Source organism: Trichoderma camerunense (genome assembly GCF_050948025.1).
Source record: "Trichoderma camerunense strain CBS 138272 chromosome Unknown V8C40scaffold_5, whole genome shotgun sequence".
Classification (NCBI taxonomy): Eukaryota; Fungi; Ascomycota; class Sordariomycetes; order Hypocreales; family Hypocreaceae; genus Trichoderma; species Trichoderma camerunense.
The window spans coordinates 2,033,321-2,056,741 of NW_028145365.1; the positions used below are offsets into that span (position 1 = coordinate 2,033,321).

A 23,421-nucleotide genomic window follows, 5' to 3' on the forward strand; every position below is an offset into this window, starting at 1 on the left:
AAATGGAAGAAACAGAAGATTAAAAAGTTAGTCAAATATGTCAAATATTATTAACGCATTCTGCTATACACATCTTCTCTTATGTGTTTTATCTACGCGATCGTAAATCAACAGTCTTTGCTGTGGCACCAATATTCCTCGAGCAATTGCTCTCATCAATATGTCCGAACAAATGAAAGTGAATGGGGTATCTGAAACGACGCGCGTGCTCCGCTGAGAATTACAGAGCTGGATCAAGACGAACAAATGAAAAGTGGGAAACACTCTTCCACATCGTATCTTATATACCCGTATAAACAAATGCAATCTTCTTTATCAATCTTCTTTCCAGTCTGCAAATTCCGGTTCGCCAAAAGGATTCCACTCTTGTCCAGGATAGCTCGTTGCGCTCATCTTGGGTTCGTAATCCTCTGGCTCGTAAAAGATCTTTTCTTCCTGCGATGCTAGCCTTATAGCTCGTTTCCGTGCTTCTTCCGTGTCTTCTAGCTCTGCCATCGCACCAGCGTTTGCTGGTACGACGACGGCCTTGGCCGCTGCCATTGCAGAGCTTTCCGCCTGCTCATTTGATGCTGATTGAGATGCGGCAGGTGGGTTACTAGCATCTCCTGCCACTGCTGGTACAACCTTGGGTGTAGCAGAATAAAGATCGTCTTCCACTAGTTGCTGGGCTTTCTCTACATCTATGCCAAGGTTCGACGCCCGACTTGAATCAGTTGTTCCATCTGGCTTTGGGCTAGGATCCAAGTCAGGCTTCTGATCAGCCCCAACCGAGACAGCGGGACTCCGTGAAGCGGAGCGAGGACGATCCACGACAGATAGATTTCCCTTTTCAGACGGCTGAGGGCTACCGGGATGTGACATTCCCAGGTTACTACCCATATCACTGGCAGGCCGTGGTGGCTCAGCCCTACTATTCTGGCTACCTTGGGAACTGTGTCTGTTGTGCCGGCTCGATTGAGTATTGAATGACTCAGGGCTCTGGGGTTTGAGATAATCAGATCGTGAGTCAGATGGAGCTCTCATATGGCCCGGCCCCCCGTTCTGGGGACCTTGAATCATCCGAGGGCTTCCTTGGAATTGAGTTGGTTGAGGCTGCAGAGACATGGGCGGGGGATGACCACCCTGCCATTGTCGTTGCATCTGTGGATGAGGGTGAGGGTGTTGCTGTAGCTGCTGCTGCTGGGGTGGCAGGGGGCCGAATTGGCGTCGAACATTCGGTTGATATGGCGATGGTACCATCATGCCCTCGCCGTGGACCGCCGAATACCCTCTGGGAATAGGGACGCTTTCATAACGCGGCTCTGATGACCGTGTCTGGTCTCGAGGGGGGGCATTCTGTTGTGGGGGTCCAGGGGGCATAGTCTTTGCTCTCGGCATATTGGGCGGCTGCATAGATGGCTGCAGGTGTGGAGCGTTGGCCGGCATGCCATTAGGCCGTGGGCCCTGCAGCTGTCCGGGTTGCGGCTGTCCAGGTTGCGGCTGATATCCCTGGGGATGAGGCTGTGGGATCGGGTTGGGAAGCTGCCTGGAGTTGGGAGATGGTTGGACGTTGGCCTGGTTTTGGTTGAGTTCTGGCTGTTTCGATGTACGTCTCAGAGCGCCTAGTAACTTGTTGCCCTTAATCTTGTCTCCAACAGCAATCTTGTTCTGGCCCTGGTTCATGTTTTGTTGCTGCTGTTGCTGTTGCTGCTGCTGCTGTGGCTGTGGCTGTGGCTGCGACCTTTGCGAAATCTGCTCGCTCATTCGGTTCTTGAGTCCTTTCCATCGCGATCCCTGGCTATCTTTCTGCTGTGCTGCAGCATCTGTAGACGCGCGTCCGAATGGTCCAGGGAGCCCGGTGAATAGGCTTTGAGATCCGGATTGGACTTGATACACCGGGGTTGACGCCTCTGAAGCAATGGATGCATTAGAGGCGCTCACTGATGGTGCATATTGAGGCCGCAGCTGTTGTACCGGTTGTTGCTGCATGGACCGCTGCTGCTGCATAGGATGCTGCTGCTGGACAGGGTGCTGCAGCTGTCCGGGACGCTGTTGTTGTACAGGATACTGCTGTACGAATTGCTGCTGTCCGGGTTGTTGCTGTACGAGCTGTTGCTGTACGGGTTGCTGCTGTACAGGCTGTTGCTGTACGAGTTGTTGCTGTACAGGCTGTTGCTGTACAGGCTGTTGCTGTACAGGCTGTTGCTGTACAGGCTGTTGCTGTACAGGCTGTTGCTGTACTGGTTGCTGCTGTACAGGCTGTTGCTGTACGAGTTGTTGCTGTACTGGTTGGTTGCCGGCAGGGAGCGGTGATGATGGAGTGGATAGTTGCCTCTGCCCTGTCGTGTCGAGGGGCCGCGGCTGCGATTCAGGTCTAGTTTGAGACCGAGGAATAACTGGCAAATCGGTGCTCTGCGGTTCTGGCAGCTTCACTGTCGCCAAAACCGGTGAGTGCAGTTGTTGATGCTGGGACACTGGTGTTGCTGCTTTGCTCGATACTTGAGATTTCGTAACTTGAGGTGACGGTTCCGGTGATATTGCTACGCTCTCTTCAGTCTGGTGTACAGAACCTCCTTCTTGCTGAATAGACTTGGCATCCGATTTCTCACGGAGCGAAGAAATGGATGGGAAAGAGTGGACTGACGGCGGCACATCATGGTGAATGGCAGAATGGCCGGCATTGTCAGCATCCGCAACCGGTGGAAGAGACTCCTCAGGGGGGGGAGTAATCAAAACCCCCTCAACCATCTCGCTATGCTCAGAGGTATTGCTGTGTGATCGAACAGGGCCTTGTTCCTCTGTCTTGGAGGTGGAGACGATGGATATATCCGGCGATACCGTCTGAGACCTCAGGACCTCCTCTTCGCTTACATTATCCTCCCCAATTTGGAGAGCTGCCAGCTTTTCTTGAAATATGAATTCTTGAAGCCTGGGGGTCTTTTCGTCCATTGCCGAGTCTAATTGGGACTCGGTTGGGGTTTCCAAACTCTCATTGCCGGAAGATTTTTGGTCTTCTGTAGCAGTAGTATTCACGTTCTGTACCGGCACTAAAGTCTTGGTCGCAAGGTGCGGCAAATGGCTCTGAAGATTCTGTCGCTCTGAATCCTGGCTAATGCCCTGTGGTGGCTGGTTGAACTGAGGAGAAGTCAATCCTGCTGAGGCTACTGTTCTCTCTTGGCCTCCAAATGCAGTAGGTAGCGGAGAAGTCTGCTGAGCTTGAGGGTTCATAGGGTCAACGGAGAAAGCATTGGAATTGCCAAACTGTGTCTGCACAGGCTGTTCTAGGCCTCGTTGTGGTTGTGGCTGGTGCTCGTCTTGTTGGTAGTTATGAAATGATTCCTCGAATCCTAAACTAGACATGGAAGCCAGAGGGTCCGATGTAAAATCCAAAGATGGGAGCTGCATGGGCGGTCGATCAGGTACCATGGCTCTTTGGTTCAAGGCCTGGTCGTTGTTCTGCTGCCGGGGCATTGCACCTAATGACGAACGATCCTGACGTGCGCGACCAAATAGGCCTGCAATGCCGGAAGCCTTGGCGATATCAGATATCCTTCTCTTATGCGGAACCCCATTGTCTCGGCTGTCACCACTGGGACCAGGGACCGACTCAAATGCGGAGTTTGAAGTTGATGAGCGAGAGAAATTGCCGGGGCCAATCTTGGACTGTCCACCGCCACCAAAGAGGTAGCGTTTATGATCTTCGCGGGGGTCAGCAGGTGGCTCGGCCCCAGCAGATCGTGTATCCCGCTGGCGTGCTTGATTGCCTAGATCCTCTTCTTTCCGAGGCGGCTGGTCCGTTGAGGAAGGACGGCCAGAGAACCCAAAGAAACTGGCTCGCTTCTTTCTACGGTCCGAAGCATCCTCCGTTGTGACACTGACTTCAGATACCTCATCCCCTCGAAGCTGTATAGATGGTGGCTTAGATTCGGCAATAGAGCTCCGTCGTTCTCTCGAGGTTGCTCTCGCAATTCGTGTTCCAAGTTCCTTGAAGATGCCCGAATTTCTCCTACGCCCACGTTCATCAGCGTCTGGTCCTCCCTGTTGCTGTCGGACAGGTGCCGCCCCCTCTCTTGGTGGGCGACCTTGCATCTGAGGCGGGTATCCTTGGCCTCGACCAAATTGCCGTGGGTCTTGTCCTGGTAGTGAGAACAGCTCTGGATAACGCCGAGCGGACGATGGGGGTACGTCGCTTCTGAATCGCCCGGGAGGGCCTTGAGCGGGAGGTATTGGAGCCGCAGGGATTTCCAATCCAAGCTCTTTATTGTACCCATAGTAGGCATCCTGTTGCGAAAAATCTGTGCCGGAGCGTTTTTTGGTTAGGTGAAGCGGCTCGGTTAGATGACTCTCTTCCAGTTTCCACGGACCTGCAGGAGGAAGTTTCTGAACTAGGCTATCAATCATGGGCGCGCCTTGAGCAAATTGAGGGTTCGGTCCACCAGGATATTGCTGCTGTGGCTGCTGCTGCTGCTGTTGTTGTTGATGGTGAGGATAATGGCCGGCATTGGGACTCTGTTGCTGGCCAAATCTAGGATTCGCACCCATGGCCATAGGCACTCCGTGGCCGGGCTGAGGAGGGAGAGCCTTTTCATTGCGCCCCCCCTGATTCATGCCCGCCACGGCCTCTGGGGGATCTATCGATGCGTCAATCCCGCTGACTGGAGAGAGGGGAGGAGCATCAATGTCGGCACCTTCGTCACCGTCTTCGTCATCGAGGGAGAAACGCTCCGTGGCCCTCCGTGCCTTTGATTTTGTGCCAAATGTTGAGCCTCGCCTGATGGGCGGCAGACCGATAAAGGAGGAATTGCGCTTTGGCGTGTCCGAGTTGTCTAGGGGTTGATTCTGCTGCTGTCGTGCTTGATCATCTGCTCCAGCCATTGCCCTAAACGACATGGACATTCTCTGAGCCTGACTCTGTTCACCCTGATGCTGAACCATGACCCAATCGTCCGGCGTCACCATTTCAGGATTAAAGTCAGAGCTCCTCTGGCCAGCGGGGAATATATGCTCCTCCGGCTCTGCTGACGGGTAAGCCCCGTGGAGGAAGGAATTGAAGATTACTAAGTCTTCCGATGTGACGTGTACCTCGCCGGGCAGCCTCCCAGATAATGGGTCGGGGGCTGGCATGTCATCTGAGACACTCCATGGAAAGGCGGATCCAGGGCCAGATGCGGCGTTCAAGGGGGAGACCGGGGACGGGTCGGGCAGCTGTGGCGGTGTCGTGGAGATGTCGCTGCTGGAATGTGGGGCAGGATCATCTTCACGAGGTCTTGGCTCGAGGCTAAATCGCCATGTCGAGCGTCGTTGTGCTTTGTTGGGCATCGGATGGTCCGGAGGGATCGTATCGACCTAAAAGAAGAAGAAAGAGAACATTAATATTCATTCATCACATCAGAATAATTTCAAAGGGGGGGATCTTCCATGGGCAGGGGGGGCGGAAAGGTGCATGAGTGTGCATGTCTGTGCATATATGGGATTGTATGGGTATGGAGAGTCTGCAAAGGGGAAGGGCAAGGGCAAGTGAAGGTGTATGCGGGAAAATGGGTATCTGAAGGGATCAAGGGCAAAGAACAGAGCGTCGAAAATAAGGGCAAAAGAAGAATGTTGCCGTGTAATTCCTATCTCGTATGCCACCGTCACATCATGATGCCCCATTTTTTAGTCCCGTGTAAGAGGAAGGGCGGGTACAAAATATCCTCAATCTCAGAGCATCATTCATGATAGCCAATCGTATCAAGAAGAATAACCGCCACAAGTGAGAAGGAGGAGAAGAAGAGAAGAAGAAGAAGAAAAAAGTATTATTCTGTCCAGGGAATGAAGAGGAAAGAGGGCCCACTCACTGCGAGTAGGGTCTGGAGAAAAAATCAATCAATGAAATACCTTGTCCCCGCTTCCGCGCAGTTTGCTTTTGCCCTTGCTCAACAGTCCCTTGCCCATCTTTCCAGCTGAATGCATGAACTCCTTGCTCTTTGTGCCAATCTGGTTGCCCGAATGCCCAAACGCACTGCCGGACATCTGAGATGGCATCGACAACCCACCCAACCTGGAGCGGCCACCACCGCTACCTCCACCTCCGCTTTGTGGCCCAGACGTGCTTGGCGAGCTGGCGTTGAGATACTGCTGGTAGTAAGGCTGTTGGCTCGAGGGCTGGGATCCTACCGGCAAGGAGGCGTTGTTGCTTGACCGAGGGGTCATCTGGCCTCCCGGGGCAGAGATGGAGGCCGAAAGCTCAGGATGCTCCGTAGTCAGATATAAAAGCCAGCTCTCCAAGCCGGAATCCCTTGCTGCCAAGGCCTCGCGTGCTTCAGTGTATTTTGCTATCCTCTCCGTAGGCGTGGATAGAGCCATGATATCTCGGAAGTTCATGGCTTTGGCCTGTGCAAGTGGGTTCAGATTAGGGGCAGGGGTTTGTGGAGCGGGCACAGACGCTGCAGAAGTCGGTGAAGACACGGCCGGGTGAGAATCCGAAGCTGGAGGTGGAGATCCCGTCACCAGATTGACGGAGCCCTGGTCGGCAAACAACTTTTCGTCCGCAATGGACATGCGCGCCTGTTCACGGGCAGTGGTAGAAGGGTTGTCACTGATCACGGAAATAGACACTGGAGAGGGAGGCTCGGGGAGTGACGAATCATGCCCTGGGAGGCTGCCGGATGGATTGGATGTCTGAATCGCCAAGGCACCCAGGCCGGATCCCGCCGCCGTTGTTGGTGCCTGTGATAACTGGGATACAGGGCTATGGCTACGAGACTCGGTAGTACTGAAATTCGTCACGGATGGCTCAAATGGTTGACCGGATGGCCCAGTGAGATGGACCGCAGGAGCAGCAGAGTCATCAGTAGTTGGCTGAGCTTGTATAGGAGTCTGAGCCAGAGTGGTTGGAGTGCGCTGCTCCTCTTCAGCTTCCCAGGAAAATCTTCGTCTAAGAGACGCTTGTCGCTGTTGTTGATCTTGTTGTTGCTGCTCTTCCTGGGATTGTTGCTGGGGTTGTTGAAGAGAGAACATCGAATCAAACGTTATCGTAGCTGGTGGTGATGGAGAAGTGGTATCGACGGGCGATTTCAACTCAGACTGCGTTGAAGGAGCGGGAAGCGGCTCTGTAGCGGCCGGTGTGCTCTGAAGGTTCTCAGTCGACGGCACCGGCACATTTTCATGGCCAGGACCCGAGTCTTCTGCTGTATCTGCCCAGTAACTATCATAGTCCATAAGAGTGTAACTGCTCTCCCTGACGCCGCTCCGGTCTTCTGGAGGATGCAGCTGAGGACCATCACTGAGCTTAACATCGGCAGGAGTTGCACCCGAGGGGCTAAGAGTTCGCATAATCTCGTCACTAAGCACGTCGTTTTCCTTCAACGGACTGTCCTTCATGGGAGACGAGGTGTCGGTGCCATAAGTCTGCACCCTTTGGAACGACTGAGGAGCCTCAAATTCCGGCAGTGGTTCTCCTCTGTAGGGCTGAAGAGGCTCTGTGGGAGTGATTTTAGTGCCTTGAGGGTCAAAGGGGGCTGCAGCGAGCGGCTGGGGGCTAGGAGTTCGCAACGGTGGAACAATTGGAATGTTTCTGCCGGGAAACAGGTTGTTAGGCTGGGAGAGAGGCGCACCCCCTGGAGCTTCTGAGTGATCTTCGTCCTCGGCCGGTACTACGGGAGGCTGCCAGCGAGATTCCGTCGTGGTAGTTGCCGGAATAGTAGCCGGCTCGTCTCTATCCGCTTGATCTTCACTGATAGGAGTTTGCTTCGAAAGGTTGTTGTTGCTCGATGAGGAGGCGAAAAGGTCGGTCCCAAAAGCGGACATGCGAGCAAGATCCGGCAACTTTGGACTAACAGACATTCGTCCACGGTCAATGCCAGCTTGAGACTCAAAGTCGGGACGGATTCCCTGATTTTCTGGGTGATCCCCGTGAGAAGAATCGTCGTCTCTTTCCCAAGTGTCTCGTGTATCCTCGCTAGACAATGGCTTTGGAGCAGACACAGTGAATTGATCAGCTCCTGAGCTGGGAGGAATAGCAGGTGCCCCGGCTAATGTCTCACGGTCCACATCGTCCTGGAGGCGACTATAATTGTCTGGCGAGTAGATGATGGGAGGAGGTTGTTCCGCAGGCGGCAGTGCTGGTGCCGGTGCGGAAATTTGGGGCGATACAGAGCGATCAACGACAACTGGAGGCGTAGATGTGGGTTTCATAGCCTGATCAAAGCTGGGAGAGCGTGACACATCATAGCCACCGGGAGCTTGTTGTTGTTGCTGAATTTGTGAAGGCAGTTGAGCAATGCCGGCTAGCGACAGATTGCCGTCGCCTTCACGTCCTTGGAAAGCAGTCACGGGCTGGGGTGATACAACATGGCCGCTGGCAAACGACTCCGAGGCACTACGAGTCGAGACATCTGATACGACAGGCGAAGTAACTCCAATGCGCGGAGGCTGGTTGGCCGGTGGCACAGCGGGAGATTGCTGTTGCTGCTGAGCTTGTGTTCGCAGAGACGGCAGCGCACTCAAGCTCGAGGCCGGGCTGGGAGTGTTGTGGCGAGAGTGTAGCAGGTCGGTGCCAGAGAATGTGCGCAGCGAGGGGTTAATCGGCGGAGGCGGAGGAGGCTCATGATCCGACTCTTCGTCGTACTCGTCAGCTCCCCAGTCGTCGCCGTCATAGCTCTGGACCTTAGCCTCGACCCATTTCCTCGTCTTCTTCCGGCTCACGTTGACCTGATAGGCCGTCGATTGTTGACTTTGTTGACTTTGGGGGGTTCTATAAATCAAAGTTCTGTCAGTGGACAATGCCGAGCAAGCGTGATGCGAGAGGGGAACAGCCATACAGAGACGTCTGAGCACGTTTCACTGGGTGACTGTACGAGTCCTCCATTGCGTCTTTGTCACTATGCGAAACCTTCTATTGTCTATCGCAAAGCATGCTTCCACAAAGAAAGCACAGGAGGCTGCGCGATGCTTTCGCCCTTTCCAGGCGGAATGCCGGCACGAAACGAACACCGTGAACAGGCAAACAATGGGACAAGGGAGACGGTCGTTGCTTTGATTTTTGCGATTGCGAAAATTATTACTTGAAGCGGAGAAGTCGTCGGCAACGGCCGAGAAACAGCCCGAAGAGAAGACGCCGGCAATACAAATGATTGTTACAACGAAGACGGACAGGCGCTGCGATCAGAGATCGTCACAGTTGGTGAGGAGGAGGAGAGGAAGGAAGAAGCGCGGATCGTCGTGGCACTTTGAGGCCTATGCTCCTGCTTAGTACAAGGAGAGCAGGTGATAGCAGAGGTACTGCTGCCAAGTACACTGAAATGTTTCTTGCAATAGCAAGAGGCTGGCGCGTCACAGCGCTGTGGCTGGTGAGAGTACACGCTTAAACGAGTGGCATGAACGCGTATCCAGTACTCTATGAAACAAGGGCGGCTGTAGTTTCATGCAAGTAGAGGCTACAAGTGTTCCAGTTGCCAGCATCGAGATCCCCCTCGCAAGTCGCTGTGGCTATGCTCTTCCCCCCAGCCAGCTTCCCGCGGCCCACTCACAAGGCCAATACGAATTGAACATTGACTTGATTGACAAAGTATTTCTCCATACTACCGGGCCCGGGGAGCTACTTTGAGCCGCCATCCACTGATATTGCACGTGTGGCGCCTCGCAATCCGAAGCAACGCAACGTGGATTCATCAAATCTCCCTGGCGCAACTAGTAGCCGACCGAAACCATCCAACTCTCTCAACCATCATTTGACGGCTTCGCTCCTTATACCTTTTTCGAGTTACGTCTTACTTTGCGCAGAGCCTCTTTTAATTAATTCATCCTTGCCGCCATCAGCTGCTTGGATCGCCCATTTCCGACCCGAACCGAACACCTGGTCCCGAGTCCAAGCTGTCCAGAGTCAAGGTCCGATTTTAATATTCTACCTACGGTGGACGACTAATCAGCAAGAACTACAATCTTGCCGAGATTGCTGCATCATCTTTACCCCGGCTAGCCACCTGATCTCGATCCTAAGGCTTACCCTTACCCAGGGGGCCTCGAACGCACACACGGAAACAGCCCTACCAATCTCGCCCCCCTCAGTTACATTCACCAGACGCGCTGGTCGCTGTCCGGATCCAATAATCTCCAGAAAACGTCTACGAGGGCAAGATGGCTGTCGCTTCTATCCAGGACCGAACCGCCGAGTTCAAGTCGGTCCTCGCCCAGGCCCAGCGTCGCCAGAGTGCGAACAAGGTGGGCTCACAGAGGAGATCGCTGCTCAACGACGCGCAAAAGTCTGCGGCAAATGGAGATGCCCGGGCGAGAAGATCAGACTTTGCCAGAAAGGCGGCGGAGATTGGAAGAGGCATCTCGGCCACCATGGGCAAGCTGGAGAAGTTGGCGCAACGTGAGTGGCCACACGTTGGAATGAGTAGAAGCATGAGATTGAATTTCAAACTGACATGATACGCAGTCGCAAAGCGCCGTACCCTCTTTGATGACCGGCCGGTGGAAATTAACGAGCTTACATTCGTCATCAAGCAAGACTTGTCATCGCTGAACCAACAGATCGGCGCCTTACAAACAATGTCGAAGCAGCAGCACCCCAAGGCCGACCAGGAGGGCGAGCACAACAAAAACGTGGTGTACTTGCTTCAGGGCAAGTTGACTGATGTCTCTGTGAATTTCAAGGACGTGTTGGAAGCCCGAACAAAGAACATCCAGGCGTCGAGATCACGCACCGAGAACTTTATATCCTCGGTATCTCAGCATGCACAGCCATCACTACAGCAGTCTGCCTCACCCCTGTACGGAACTCCAAACCGAGCATCACCCGCGCCTGGCAACGACACTCTCTCCTTAAACCCAGGTCCCATAGGCGACCAGCAGATGTTGATGATGGAGGAGGCCACCACTACCAACTCGTATATTCAGCAGAGAGGAGAGGCCATCGAGGCCATTGAGAGAACAATCAATGAGTTGGGAGGAATCTTCAGCCAGCTAGCGACCATGGTTTCTGAGCAGAGCGAAATGATTGAGAGAATCGACGCCAACACGGAAGATGTTGTGGACAATGTGGAAGGAGCGCAGCGCGAACTGATGAAATACTGGTCGCGGGTATCGAGCAACCGATGGCTAATCGCCAAGATGTTTGGAGTTTTGATGATTTTCTTCTTGTAAGTGATGCTTCTTCATACGGCGTTTCGATGCGTTTCAAGAAACTAACTGGGACGTGCTTTTAGACTATGGGTTTTGGTCTCAGGGTAAGAGATGCAATTGGATTATAGACGCCGCAGATGCAGCTGTACAGATACCACAGGACGGTTATGTTAATTTCCCCCCGTCTTTTTTTTTCCTTTTTTCTTCAAAATGTATCATGTATCTCGATGTATAAGGATCTTCCATGTTTTCCCTGCTTGTCCTGTTTTGTCCTTATTTTTCTTTTCTTAACTCTTCAACGCATCGCAGACTCTGTTGTAGAATTACATAGAGGCACAGAGCAGCGGCATCAAGGAGGTGTTTGATAATCAACGCGGCGTTGTTGGCATCGGGAACTGCCTTGTCTTTTATGCAAGCTTCAAGCTTCTCCACCTTTGCTGCGTTACCGACTCGAAACTATCTTGTAATAATAAGCACCCCCTACCTTTCATGTGATAATACCGCATACATACATGTGCATACAAGCGTGCTTTAAGAGCGTGCATGACGTTTGGCGTTGATGGGCTTTGCGATCGATCCATTTCAAACAAGGCGACGGAGAAATGCACCGGTTTTCCGCTTGCCGCCCCCTCGGCCGAAGGCAACCCGAAGCTGGTTGAAGACGGACTGATTTCTCCTTGGCTGGAATCTGGGCTGTGGCGCCCCCACGCAGTCAAGCCGGTCTTTGATTGAACCATTTCGACGCTTGGTCGCGGTGCCTTGGCGGATGCCCGCCGAAGACGACCTAATTGGGAAGCGAGATCGGGGTTTTGCTCGCGAAGTTGGGGACAGGGTCTTGATTCATAAATGGAGGGAACACGTTTGCCCATCATGCGCAGACGCGGGATTCGGTTCTGTAAACAATCATAGTTGACCAAGCTTTGAATTTCCTGAAAAGAAGAAGAACTGTCAAAATGGTTACCACTACGTTTAAACTTAACAATGGCCTGGAGATGCCAGCTGTTGGTCTCGGTATGTCTCACCCACCCTCTGAGAGGGGCCAGAGTCAAATGGCGGGGGAGGGGCAGTTTTTGATGGTGAGCAAGGCTAATCGAGATTGCGACTTTTGCAGGAACATGGCAGTCCAAGGCCGGTGAGGTTCAGACAGCCGTTTCTTATGCGCTCCAGAACGGATACAAGCTCGTCGACGGCGCTTACTGTTATGCCAACGAGGACGAGGTCGGCGAGGGCCTCAAGGAGGCTTTCGCAGCAGGCGTGAAGCGCGAGGATGTGTTTGTTGTGACAAAGGTGTGGGCAACGTACAACACTCGCGTTGAGGAAGGTCTGGATAAGAGCTTGAAGAGCCTGGGGTTGGATTACGTCGACTTGCTGCTGGTGGTGAGTACTAGTATATATGCATGATGGGTATTATGGACGCTGACGGATATGGATCGCGAATAGCACTGGCCCGTTCTTCTGAACCCCAATGGTAAGAGCACACGCACTTTGTCTCGCTCCCAAAAAGACAAGCATGGTCTAATTCTATTTCGTATCGCACATAGGTAACCACGACAAGTTCCCTACACTGCCTAATGGCAAGCGAGATGTCATCTTCGACTACAACCACGTCGATGGCTGGAAGCAAATGGAGGCTGTTCTCAAGACTGGCAAGACCAAGGCCATCGGTGTCAGCAACGTAGGTGTTCTCTCATCATTATGGAGATCATTTTGACAAGTACCCGTCTAACACAACGGAACAGTACAGCAAGAAATACCTCGAGCAGCTCATCCCCCATGCCACCGTTGTCCCCGCCGTCAACCAGATTGAGAACCACCCCAGCCTCCCCCAACAGGAGATTGTTGACTTCTGCAGAGAGCACAATATTCATGTCATGGCCTACAGCCCTCTGGGAAGCACAGGCAGCCCTCTGATGAACGCCGAGCCAGTCATCAAGATTGCTGAGAAGAAGGGAGTTTCTCCGGGAACCGTCCTGCTGAGCTACCACGGTATATCCCCTTTCAAATTCTTTACTTTATTTTGACATGCAAGTACTTATTCTCCTATGTTATGTAGTGAGCCGTGGCAGCACAGTGCTGGCAAAGTCGGTTACGCCCACTCGCATCAAGGCCAACCTGGAGATTGTCGCCTTGGACGATGAGGATCTGAAGCTGCTGAATGCCTACTCGGACGATTTGGCTAGCAAGGGCGAGCTGAAGCGCTACGTCTACCCACCATTCGGAATCGATTTTGGCTTCCCTGACAAGTCATAGAGTAAATAAAATTGGAGGAGTGGAAGAATGGTTACAATTGAGTTAAACTAGCATATATACAGCCCGTGTTATATCTTTACATTTATTCGCCTTTTTGAAATCTCTCGCCCGCCATAAAACTCGTAACATCGTTGATACTCTAACCATTTTTGCCAGATGCTAACTATGACATGTCTACCACAACCTTGATAACCAGCTTGCCTTCCCCATCCTTGATCTTACCCGCCATTTCAAATGCATCTTTAACGTGATCAAGGCCCTTGAAGCGATGCGTGACCAGTGTCTGAAGATCGGGCAAACCCTCCGGCTTGTTGGACAACATCTCGATGGCCGCGGGATACGTATTAGCGTATCTAAAGACACCGACGAGATCGACTTCTCGAAGGGCGGCCGCAGACATGGGTAGAGTGAGGATGGGAGTACCCATGCCGATAATCATGACCTTTCCACCAGGTTTCGTAGCCTACCAAATGTCAAAAATCAAAGGGAAAACAGCGGCCAATCAATCAAAGCAGACTTACGTAGATTGCGCTCTGCAGGCAAGTTTCCACACCTGTGCACTCATACACGGCGCCAACCTCGCCGACCTCCTTGCCATTCACCTTGACAGTCTTGGCCTGCTCCGCGACTTGCTGCGCATACGCCAGCTTCTCGTCAATCGTCTGCGGCCTCGCCATGGGAACGACGAAGCCCGCGTCCGCAAAGCCGTTGTTGACGGCGAAATCGACGCGGTCCTTTTGGATGTCGGCGATGACGACGGCGGTGGCGCCATTGGCTTTGCTCACGGCTGCGGAGAGGAGGCCCACGGCTCCGGCGCCGAAGACGAGGACTGTGGATTCGGAAGTGAGGTTTGCGCGGCGGTGGGCGTGCATGGCGACGGAGAGAGGCTCGATGAGGGCTCCCAGATCAAGGGGGATGGTTTCAGGCAGTCTGTACGTCTCTTGTCAGCTCATCTCGCCATATCACATGAATGTGCGCATTGACGCTCAGAATAGGCATTCATATATATACAGAAGGAGAAGAAGCTGTAGAAACATACTTGTGTACCCATCGCGCAGGGTGGTTGATTCTCTCCTGCAGCGTTCCCTGCATGTGAGGAAACGCCTTAGCCGAGCTCCTAAACTTCATGCCTCTGCAGATGTTGTATCTCCCGCTGTCGCAGTACTCGCAGCTTTCGCACGGCAGGCCGACCTCGAGCGCGACGCGATCGCCCGGCTTGAGGTTCGAGACACTAGATCCCACGGCGACGACGGTGCCGCTGGATTCGTGGCCCAGCGTCAGCGGCTCGCGCACGAGGATGTCGCCATTGCGGTAGTGGCCAAAGTAGTGCAGGTCGGAGCCGCAGAGGCCAGTGGATTGGACGGCGATTTGGACCTCGTCCGCAGAGGGAGCTTGGAGACTGCGCTCTTCCTGTAATGCGAAGGGGTCAGCTCTTGCGTTGGGCTGTCAAGGTTTCCCCTCGCCTTTGATCTGGGGATGGAGGGTTCTGCATTGGGTGACATACGAGGCGCAAGTCCTTCTCGCCGTGTAAGACGGAAGCTTTAACTGTTTCGACAGACATGGCGGATGTTCAATCAATGTTGGAGAGGTGATGCTTGGGCTCTGGTCTGGAGCTGAAGAACCGAAGCTGTATCGATACAGATAGATGTAGGACGTAGAATCACGGAGCTTCTATTGTGATTGATGGAATAAACCACAGCCCCCATTTAAACCCTCTATCCAACTAGCTACATCATCCCGGCACCTCATGTGAAACTACGTGAAAACCCATTAGATGCCCAATACCCAATGACATAACAAAAATCACACCAGGCCTCCGATATCGAAGGCAGTAAGCAAACAATACTCCGTTCCCAGTAACACGATCCGGCCATTTCCCCAACCCGGTGACAAGCTAAACCCCACACCTTAAGCCGGTCCCCAATCGAAACAAGCAAATCGAAGCCGAAATAACTAAAAGAAAGAGAAACGTGGAGAGTGGCTTGGCCGCCAGAGTGGTTCCGTACCGGCAACAGTTGCCGGAATAGGTGCGTCGGTTATTGAAGAATCGCGGGGCAGCTTCGAGGTTGCCCCTCCATTTCGCAGCGTCATACGGCTTACCCTGGAATTTGTCAGTTGGGGGTCGGTTATTGCTTTCGTCTCTCGGCATCTGGTTTTCTTCATTTCAGACTACTGATTCCTCTTGTTTACCCTGTTGTACTATTTTTCCGTCGAGTTTCAATTTCAAAAATGGCTTCCATATTCTCTCTCGAGGGCTCGACTGCTCTTGTCACTGGTGCTACCAGAGGCATTGGCCAGGCTGTTGCGGTTGGGCTCGCCGAGGCCGGCGCAGATATTATCTTGATCCAGGTAAGGGATATGGCCTGATTACGATAAATCAATGGCTGGATTAATTTGCGAAGAGAGAATGAGATGGTCATGGGGATAGAGAAAAGTAGAGAGAAAGAGGGGTAGTACGAGAGAAAGCTTAAGCTGACAGAGCTGACATAGAGAGACACCACGTCGACAGCGACAAAAGAGGCCATCGAAAAGACTGGCCGCAAGGCATGGGTATTCACAGCTGATCTTGCCGTGCAAGAGCAAGTCGCAAACATAGCCAAGGACGTCACCGCCGCTGGCCACAAGGTTGACATTCTGGTCAACTGCGCCGGTATCCAGAGGAGGCATCCTTGCGAGGAGTTTCCCGACAACGACTGGAACGATGTACGTGCTGCTGTCCACCACGGATTGCCCTGTTGAGCAATTGCTAGGATTGTATACCCAGAGTATACAAAGCGAAACGACTTTATGCTTACATCACCTTTGAATATTACAGGTTCTGCAAGTCAACTTAAATTCCGTCTTCACCCTCTGCCGCGACTTTGGCCGCGAGATGCTCTCCCTCCCCGTTTCCGCCGCGACCGGCCGCCGCGGCAGCATCATCAATTTCGCCTCTCTGCTGACCTTCCAGGGCGGCTTCACCGTGCCCGCCTATGCGGCGTCCAAGGGAGCTGTAGGCCAAGTCACAAAGTCGTTTGCCAACGAGTGGACGGCCAAGGGCATCACGGTCAACGCCATTGCGCCGGGATACATCGAGACAGAGATGAACACGGCGCTTCTGAACAACCCGGAGAGGCTGGCGAGCATCAGCGCGAGAATCCCGGCGGGTAGATGGGGGTCGCCCGAGGACTTTAAGGGGACGGTGGTGTATCTCGCAAGCAAGGCGAGTGCATATGTGAGCGGGCATGTCTTGGTGGTGGACGGTGGATGGATGGGACGGTAGAGGATCTTGTATACACGTATTTAGATGATATCTAGGGTTTATGATAGAGCATTGGTTTCCTTTTCAATGGTGGACGTGCATGGTGCAGTAACGTCCTGCTCTCTAGTGTGGTAGGCTGTTCTTAAGCACATGTAATTGATGTGGAATGCAACATTTGACCTCTGTTCTGTTGCCCAGGCAAAGTAACGATAACCAGTGGGCACATACCAACAGGAAGCATGGCTACCTAGGTAGTATTAAATACATAGAATCACACTAACACGAGACGTAGAGCTCCTCGTTCTTTGATAAAAAAAAAATTCTATTAATTGCCCAGCTATTTCATCCCACCATCTCTTGTCATGCTGGTTGACGTCTAATAATCATCTGGACCTTTCTAGATTTTGCCTGCGCCGTAGAAAAAAGAACAAAACCATCAGCAGCTATGCATCAAAAAAAAAAAGCCGCAAGGACTTTTTAACTCAGATATGACGCGTCGTAATTATTTGAAAAAAATGACTCTTTTTTCGTGTGTGTTTCTCGTGTGTTTTGTGTGTTTATGGAGGGGAGGAAGAGGAAGAGGGAGGGGATTTAGTGTTTACTTTTGCCTCCCTCGTAGTAATGGGCCATTTGCAGACCTGCTCGTCGGAATCCGCACTTGACGTAGAAGCCCTCGTTGGCGTCGCTGCAGTCGAGGATGCTCTTGTAGCAGCCAATCTTTTCGGCGACGAAATCGAGGGCCTGGATGAGTCGGAGGCCGAGCTTCTTGCCCTGCTGGTCCTTGGAGACGGCAATGTCCTCGATGTGGCCGACCTTGCCCAGGCTGTGGATGCTGGGGAGGAGGATGAAAGGTCAGCTACTGTGTAATTGAGGCCGAGGAGATCAGGGGTATTTGTGTTGAGGACAATGGCAACTTACAACTTATGCTCGACTATCAAGGCGCCAGTAGCCACGACAGAGTTCTTCTCGCGGTTGGTGTCTTCAATGACAATAATGTAGTAATCTTCGCGAGCCACCATGTTGTCGTACTGCTTCTGGAATTTCTCCTCGCTGATGTCGCCGACCGTGGTCAGCACCCGGAGGCAATCGAGGAAGCCCGAGTTGAAGTCGGTGCGGCGAAGGGCTCGCAATTGGTAGCCCTGGGGCAATGAGGCAGAGACATCTGGAGAGATGAGGGATTCGGAGAAGAGGCCATCCTGAGGGGTGGTGACGGTAATGGGAGGAATCGTGGCGGGAGACATGTTTGAATATGAAGGGTCGATCGAGGCTTCGGAGGAGAAGAGGAGAAAAAGGAGAGTTGGTTTAGAGGCGAAGCTTCGTCGATCGGCGAGAGTAGAGTTGGTGTAGCTTTGTGCTAGCGTCGGACAAGGAGAGGTGGGCTACTTGGATTGAATTCAATCAATCGATCAATCAATCAAATCGGAGGCGTCGTGGACTCGTAGATAAGCGGGAGCTGGAACAAAGACGCGAGAAACGAATGAAGGGCGGAAGAAGCGACGGAAATGGCACGACGCAGAGACGCAGGGAGAAGAAGTTGGAGATAGAGTAGAGAGTCGAGTTGGACGACGATGCGCTTGGAATTCAGACAATGTTAAATAAACCGCAGGCCAAAAGCGAAAAGCCAAAAGCAGTCCGCTAGAAACTCCGTGCAGGGCGAGGCTGACACTGACGCCGCATTCGGGGGGTGTGCGAATAAATCAAAATGACATACTCGTACTGAGGATATTCTGCTGGCCCTGTGGCTGATGCATTCGATTGTATGAGGATCTTATGCACCCTTTTTTTGGGAGGTGGGGACGTTCAGGGTATGACCACATGGTGCTTGGTTTTAGCAGTGAGAAGTGGACGGTACATGTGCCTGCCAGGGGGTGTTGGTGCCCCTGAGCCGAGCTGAGAGCACTGTGCGACGGGGAGCTTGGGGGACTCGACAGCGCTGCGGTAGTGGGTTCTAGTGCAGGTTGGCCCCTGAAGATGTACCTGGTGTACCGATAAGGGGGTGCACCTCTCTTTTTTAGCTGTTTAGATGCCCTCTTATACTGTCTCAATTCTTCCTTTTCCTCTCCTCTTTCAAGCACCAGCTGCCGTAATACAAGTCTCATCATCCTCATAATAAGCATCAATCTTATAGGATCCAAAAGGTAATCCGTGCTACGGAGCATTATCGTGTATGGACACAGTGGGATTTCTCTCGCGCTGCTGCGCCTCCGCCTCAGCAGCAAGGTCCCGCAGCCACTAGAAGCGGGCGATTGGGGCATGCTTCAGGGCATTGGCTGGGACCGGGCCAGAGCTACACAAGATGGGTGGCGCCTCGTGTTTATTCTTGGAAACGCTGCCAAATGAATCTTGCATGGCGCGGGTCCTGGATTGTTTCGGGGCGTGCGAAGTGGCTACTCGTACCTGGCAGCGTCTTTGCTAGTGCAGAGGTGCATACAAACTCGAGTTCCGGGAGGCGTGCCGGAGAGGGAGCCGGCCGAGATATCGGAGCTGCTGCAGGTCTTGACGACCAACACGCATCTTTTCTAGAAGAGGTAATAATCTCGATATTCACACCTCAAGTGAGAGTGTGAGTATGGATTGATTAAATGGAGGCAGTAATAGCGGCATGTAATACCTCACGTGGCGGGTACATTGGATCGGTCTTATGTCCTGACTGCTGTCACGTCACATGCAGAAAAATTCAAAATGACAAGCTTCGTTTATGGCACAAACTCAATTTCTATAGCCTTAGACTTATCTACCTGTGGTATTTGCATTCTATCTTTCTAATTCACTCAGCCCTACCAATCAAATGGGCTCAAGGTATCGTTATAGTAATCATCTCCCTCATCCTTCCACTCGTCGTCGTCATCGTTCTCTCCCATATTCTTCTCCCTACTTTCTTCCTTCTGCGCCATCTCCTCTTCCTCAAAGAGCACTTTGACCTCTGGGAATTGAATCATCAAGCCTCGGTATGCCTTCCTTCTCTGCTCTGGCATACCACCATTGCGGCCCTTCATCACGGCGGCAGCGAGGCCACCTGCCATCAGCGGCAACACAAATGGGGCTGCCAATCCTCCAGTCGCTGCCGCGATGAGAAAAGGATCTATATTCGGAGCGCCTCGTCGTGGGCCTTCAACTTGCTCCGCTCTAAGCTTGCACAGTGCTCGATAAAGCTGGACACATTTCGTGCCTGCGGTCGGACCCAACACCAAGAGGGCGAGGATGAGAGCAAAGTCAACATCGTCCCAGTGCATCTTTGTGTACTTCCAGTCCTGATTCAGGAGCCGGTGGCCTTTCAAAATTCATTAGCATCGGCGATGAGACATGGGTTGAAATTTCGGCACACTTACACTTGTGAGACTTCTTCAACGCGTCGTATTGCCCGTCTCCGAGCCCAATCACCTCAATGGCACTGATTCGTCCAACCTCGGACTTGTCCATCGCATTGCGAGGGTATCCACGTCCCTGGATTGAAATGTTCCAGTACGTGCCGGTTGTTAATTTGTTCCTCAGTGTTAGATCTCTGTCATCCCAAATCGCCTTCTCGATCAGGCAGAACGACAAACGAGAATCCGTGTCCCAAGCGCTGAGCACTGAAGGAAGATCGGTCGCATCCTTGCTTTCCCGCAGAATGAACCTATCTGGAGCATCTCGCATCCTGAAAGGAGATGCAAAAGGAGGAGGAGCCCTGGGGCCACAGGGAGTCTTGATCAAGATGCCATAGAATTGGGTGAATTCTGGAGCCGGTTTCTCAGCCCAAGTAGATGATGAACTCTCGCTTGCTGGTACTAATCAGAGAAAAGGGAATGGTTAACGACCAGGTTCTGTATCTGGTGGAACATTGGACGGATTGCTTTTCACAAACTTTGAGATATGAGCAGCTGGAGGGCTTGGTGAACCCATTCTCCTATGACTGGCCCGACTATTCCCCAGAGCCGGACAGCTTCGCTCTTGATCCAAGACGCCGTGTCAACAAGGTGCATGAGCACATAGTCCGAGAATGTTGTGGCCTGGTTCTGCGGGTGTCGGGCTCCCCTACGAGAAGGCCCGCTGGCATTACTGCTGGTGTTATCATCTGCTCCGATGATTCTTTTGAACCAAGCTGGGACTCCATCCCATGCATCTAACGCCCCATGCTTCAGATCAAACACCAGCGAAGTCAGCCAGGCCAACACAGGGACCAGGCAAAGATTTCGAAAAATAATGTACCGCTCTGGCCACAGTATGAAGATGAGCGTCACAACCGACACAGTAGTGACGGCCTGACGCTTTGCAGCTGCCCTATTCTCAGCGAGTGCGTTCGCATTGGATACCGGCATGTTTCCAGAATGGCGGGCCGCCTAGTGAGGTTGTCAGCATACAAACATGGCGGATCAGCGATCATGCATGAGTCGGTGTCTCACAATATTTTGCAGCACCAAATTTGTTGCCCTGGTGTATGAACCAAGGACAAAGGAGGAGGAAAAGAAGGTCGAGAGATTGAAATTTAAAAAGAAAAAAAAAGAAAGTGTGCAGCTCCCCAGCGACGTCTATGAAATGTAGACGAAGCTGCGTCGAGTCACCTTTGGGTCGCGGGGTTTGCCCACACCGTCAGTTCCCAAGAGGTGATTCTACAAGTCGATGCCTTTTCCTCTCAAATTGCCGAACACTGCAGGTCTGGCATCAGTTGGGCTGCGCTCTGCAGCAGAGATTCGATCAATCAGTCGAAACCCCTCAGCCAAATTCTGGGGATGGTCGTTTGCATAGGCGAATGAATTGCTGTCGCTTCTCTATCTTATGCCCTCTATTATACTCCCTACATGCAGCCGGTCAAGCATCTCATACCTAAGCGGTGGGCCGCATGCACTCCATGCTTGTAAGCCGGTTCCAAAATCAACCAACCAGAGCCGCCAGGTTTCCGCCTCACCCTGCATCAACACGTGTAACGAAGCTGTAGGTGAACGGAGCTGGCTCAAACGCCTCCACTCCGTCTGTTGCCAGCGGATGGCTTTGCTACAGGGTATTTATGTAGAACAAGGTACAGGTATGACTCTAACTCTGGCGACGCATGACCCCAGCCCACAAACCACCCATTCACCAGCTTACAACAGATCCATCACTTTGTTTCCGATGTCGTTGACATTTGTGCCGAAATATTCAGGAATAGTCTAGAACACGACTTAATCAGCAATTGGTCGAATTTGGACCCTTCGCATCCCATGGCACGAGGAGCTTACCTGGAGAATCAGTGTGCCATCCTCGATGACGCACTCGTTGTAGGTAGAGTGCTTCAGCTCGCCCTTGTCGACAATGCGGAATACAACTGTCGCCTTGTCAACGCCCTCATTGAAAGCTTCGTACAGCATATCATCCTCGCCGAATTTCTGGTACTCGAGGTAGTTTATCAGGCCCTCATAGTACATTTTGAGATACAGGCCCAGGTTTCGCTCCCAGACATCCGGAGCATCCTTGGCGGCGCTGAGCTTGTCAAAGGCCTGCTCGAACTGCGGCACTACTGCGATGTCCTTCTTGAGGATACTGCTGAGCTTTGTCTTGATTGATTCTACCTCGGTGTCCCAATCACTTCGAATGGCTGCGCGGGCAACGAAGCTCATCGACCGGTGGCTAGTCGCGGCTGCGCTAGGAGCCTCGTTGAGAGCGCCCTCAAGATTCTCGACAGCACAAGCATAATCGGTGTTAGTTCCCAGATATCCTTCGCGAAAGAGAATGACCAGCTGCCCTGCAGGAGAGATTTTGCAGCCGCAGTAGGAAAACTTTTTGTCCTCGTCCAGGTCCATGGAGATGGTCTGGGCCGAAGCAATCGTGTTGAGCTCGGCTTTGCCCTGTTCTCCATGCTTGCCGATGAAGCGATCCAGCTGATACAAAACGCCGTCAATGTATCTGACTGAATTAGCTCACTTTCTGAAAAGAAAAGAGGCGACGCCAACATACGAAGCAATCATTGAGCCAGGCGATTCTTTCGCATAGCCATCCTGGGCATATGCGCAGACTTGGGGGAGATTGATATCGATCTTCCACGGCGCGCCAAGTAGATCAGAGAGCCTCTGCTCATACTCGGCTTTCTTGTTCTCCCATTCATCGCGAACTAAACATGGGTGGTTAAAACTTTTTATCAATCACATAAAATAAATCGAATTGAAAGAGAATAAGGGATCGAGAGGCCGAATTTGTTTTCGAGGGTTGTGATGCTGCGGGAGAGCTACTGACTGTTTTTGCGAACCGTGAGTGGGAATTTCTCGACAGGAGGGAGGCGGCTCATGATGACTACTTTGAGGGGAATATTCAACAACAAAGAATTAATATTGTTTCTTGCAGAGACAGCGGCTACAACAAAGATTGAAATGTTAAACGAAGAGGATACCCTTCTTCAACAGGGCCTTTATACTGCGGCGAGATACCAAAGAACGCCCCCTTTCACCTCGTCGATTCCGCCTGCCTGTCCGCCTGCCGCCGGCCATTAGTCTTTTGACAGCGTAAATTTCAGGCTAAACGTTCAGCTAAAGGAACGCCTCTTCGCCTGAGCGCAATAAAACCCCATGCCAAGGCAAATCGAGAGCCCGGCGCGTCTTTAGCGCCCTACGGCTGAAAGACAGAGATGATCTTGTCTGGGCGGGACATGGATGTGGTTACTCCGTACTGTGGAAAACAATGACTGAGGTGAATAAGGGATCAACTCCAGATGAGTACATCATCAAAACATTCATCCTGTCCTCTGACCTTCCTCTTCTACTCTTTTTCTCTACATCACCACGAGGTTCAAGTCATGGGGGTGGCAGTGCGAAGCCTACGGAATGATGTCAGCAGCCTGCCAGATATTCGACGACGTTTCGCCAGTCTATTCGGTTGATAAGCTGAAAAACATGTTG

General features: G+C 52.4%; 7 protein-coding genes across 7 annotated transcripts; 3 read left to right on the plus strand and 4 right to left on the minus strand.

Moving 5' to 3' along the window:
• Window positions 1-27: 27 nt before the first annotated feature.
• Window positions 28-9,230, minus strand: V8C40DRAFT_240120 (uncharacterized protein). Its single transcript, XM_083214732.1, has 3 exons — window positions 8,781-9,230; window positions 5,857-8,713; window positions 28-5,325 (listed from the first exon to the last, which is right to left on the minus strand). Exons 1-3 carry the CDS (start codon window positions 8,825-8,827, stop codon window positions 316-318), a joined length of 7,914 nt encoding a protein of 2,637 aa, XP_083075884.1. The 5' UTR covers window positions 8,828-9,230; the 3' UTR covers window positions 28-315.
• A 358-nt stretch (window positions 9,231-9,588) lies between these two features.
• V8C40DRAFT_240123 (t-SNARE syntaxin) lies at window positions 9,589-11,785 on the plus strand. Its single transcript, XM_083214733.1, has 3 exons — window positions 9,589-10,333; window positions 10,400-11,102; window positions 11,169-11,785. Exons 1-3 carry the CDS (start codon window positions 10,096-10,098, stop codon window positions 11,191-11,193), a joined length of 966 nt encoding a protein of 321 aa, XP_083075885.1. The 5' UTR covers window positions 9,589-10,095; the 3' UTR covers window positions 11,194-11,785.
• A 154-nt stretch (window positions 11,786-11,939) lies between these two features.
• On the plus strand, window positions 11,940-13,435 carry V8C40DRAFT_240127 (putative glycerol dehydrogenase). The gene is made up of 6 exons (XM_083214734.1): window positions 11,940-12,096; window positions 12,197-12,462; window positions 12,526-12,553; window positions 12,627-12,760; window positions 12,825-13,071; window positions 13,139-13,435. Exons 1-6 carry the CDS (start codon window positions 12,039-12,041, stop codon window positions 13,333-13,335), a joined length of 930 nt encoding a protein of 309 aa, XP_083075886.1. The 5' UTR covers window positions 11,940-12,038; the 3' UTR covers window positions 13,336-13,435.
• On the minus strand, window positions 13,352-15,427 carry V8C40DRAFT_240130 (chaperonin 10-like protein). Its single transcript, XM_083214735.1, has 4 exons — window positions 14,840-15,427; window positions 14,375-14,745; window positions 13,857-14,265; window positions 13,352-13,798 (listed from the first exon to the last, which is right to left on the minus strand). Exons 1-4 carry the CDS (start codon window positions 14,894-14,896, stop codon window positions 13,499-13,501), a joined length of 1,137 nt encoding a protein of 378 aa, XP_083075887.1. The 5' UTR covers window positions 14,897-15,427; the 3' UTR covers window positions 13,352-13,498.
• On the plus strand, window positions 15,228-16,856 carry V8C40DRAFT_240133 (uncharacterized protein). The gene is made up of 4 exons (XM_083214736.1): window positions 15,228-15,362; window positions 15,451-15,684; window positions 15,826-16,038; window positions 16,151-16,856. The coding sequence occupies exons 2-4, from the start codon at window positions 15,565-15,567 to the stop codon at window positions 16,595-16,597; spliced, it is 780 nt and encodes a 259-aa protein (XP_083075888.1). The 5' UTR covers window positions 15,228-15,362; window positions 15,451-15,564; the 3' UTR covers window positions 16,598-16,856.
• V8C40DRAFT_240136 (acyl-CoA N-acyltransferase) lies at window positions 16,603-18,313 on the minus strand. The gene is made up of 2 exons (XM_083214737.1): window positions 17,495-18,313; window positions 16,603-17,408 (listed from the first exon to the last, which is right to left on the minus strand). The coding sequence occupies exons 1-2, from the start codon at window positions 17,815-17,817 to the stop codon at window positions 17,168-17,170; spliced, it is 564 nt and encodes a 187-aa protein (XP_083075889.1). The 5' UTR covers window positions 17,818-18,313; the 3' UTR covers window positions 16,603-17,167.
• Window positions 18,314-19,353: 1,040 nt separating this feature from the next.
• V8C40DRAFT_264101 (uncharacterized protein) lies at window positions 19,354-22,814 on the minus strand (the record flags this gene model as incomplete). Its single annotated transcript, XM_083219515.1, has 7 exons — window positions 19,354-19,847; window positions 19,906-20,343; window positions 20,421-20,895; window positions 21,655-21,702; window positions 21,772-22,435; window positions 22,487-22,640; window positions 22,763-22,814. 7 exons carry the CDS (start codon window positions 22,812-22,814, stop codon window positions 19,354-19,356), a joined length of 2,325 nt encoding a protein of 774 aa, XP_083075890.1.
• Window positions 22,815-23,421: the final 607 nt, after the last annotated feature.

Coding starts and splice junctions, on each gene's coding strand:
- V8C40DRAFT_240120 (XM_083214732.1), bottom strand. CDS start 8,827: ATGGAGGACTCGTACAGTCACCCAGTGAAACGTGCTCAGACGTCTCT. Junction 8,714..8,780: donor AAACGTGCTCAGACGTCTCT/GTATGGCTGTTC, acceptor TTTGATTTATAG/AACCCCCCAAAGTCAACAAA. Junction 5,326..5,856: donor TGCGCGGAAGCGGGGACAAG/GTATTTCATTGA, acceptor TTCTTCTTTTAG/GTCGATACGATCCCTCCGGA.
- V8C40DRAFT_240133 (XM_083214736.1), top strand. CDS start 15,565: ATGGCTTCCATATTCTCTCTCGAGGGCTCGACTGCTCTTGTCACTGGT. Junction 15,685..15,825: donor CAGATATTATCTTGATCCAG/GTAAGGGATATG, acceptor GAGCTGACATAG/AGAGACACCACGTCGACAGC. Junction 16,039..16,150: donor CCGACAACGACTGGAACGAT/GTACGTGCTGCT, acceptor TGAATATTACAG/GTTCTGCAAGTCAACTTAAA.
- V8C40DRAFT_240136 (XM_083214737.1), bottom strand. CDS start 17,817: ATGTCTCCCGCCACGATTCCTCCCATTACCGTCACCACCCCTCAGGAT. Junction 17,409..17,494: donor TTGATAGTCGAGCATAAGTT/GTAAGTTGCCAT, acceptor CCTCCTCCCCAG/CATCCACAGCCTGGGCAAGG.
- V8C40DRAFT_240127 (XM_083214734.1), top strand. CDS start 12,039: ATGGTTACCACTACGTTTAAACTTAACAATGGCCTGGAGATGCCAGCT. Junction 12,761..12,824: donor AGGCCATCGGTGTCAGCAAC/GTAGGTGTTCTC, acceptor ACAACGGAACAG/TACAGCAAGAAATACCTCGA. Junction 13,072..13,138: donor CGTCCTGCTGAGCTACCACG/GTATATCCCCTT, acceptor TATGTTATGTAG/TGAGCCGTGGCAGCACAGTG.
- V8C40DRAFT_240130 (XM_083214735.1), bottom strand. CDS start 14,896: ATGTCTGTCGAAACAGTTAAAGCTTCCGTCTTACACGGCGAGAAGGAC. Junction 14,746..14,839: donor GCGAGAAGGACTTGCGCCTC/GTATGTCACCCA, acceptor TTCGCATTACAG/GAAGAGCGCAGTCTCCAAGC. Junction 14,266..14,374: donor CCTGCGCGATGGGTACACAA/GTATGTTTCTAC, acceptor AGAGACGTACAG/ACTGCCTGAAACCATCCCCC.
- V8C40DRAFT_240123 (XM_083214733.1), top strand. CDS start 10,096: ATGGCTGTCGCTTCTATCCAGGACCGAACCGCCGAGTTCAAGTCGGTC. Junction 10,334..10,399: donor GCTGGAGAAGTTGGCGCAAC/GTGAGTGGCCAC, acceptor CATGATACGCAG/TCGCAAAGCGCCGTACCCTC. Junction 11,103..11,168: donor GTTTTGATGATTTTCTTCTT/GTAAGTGATGCT, acceptor ACGTGCTTTTAG/ACTATGGGTTTTGGTCTCAG.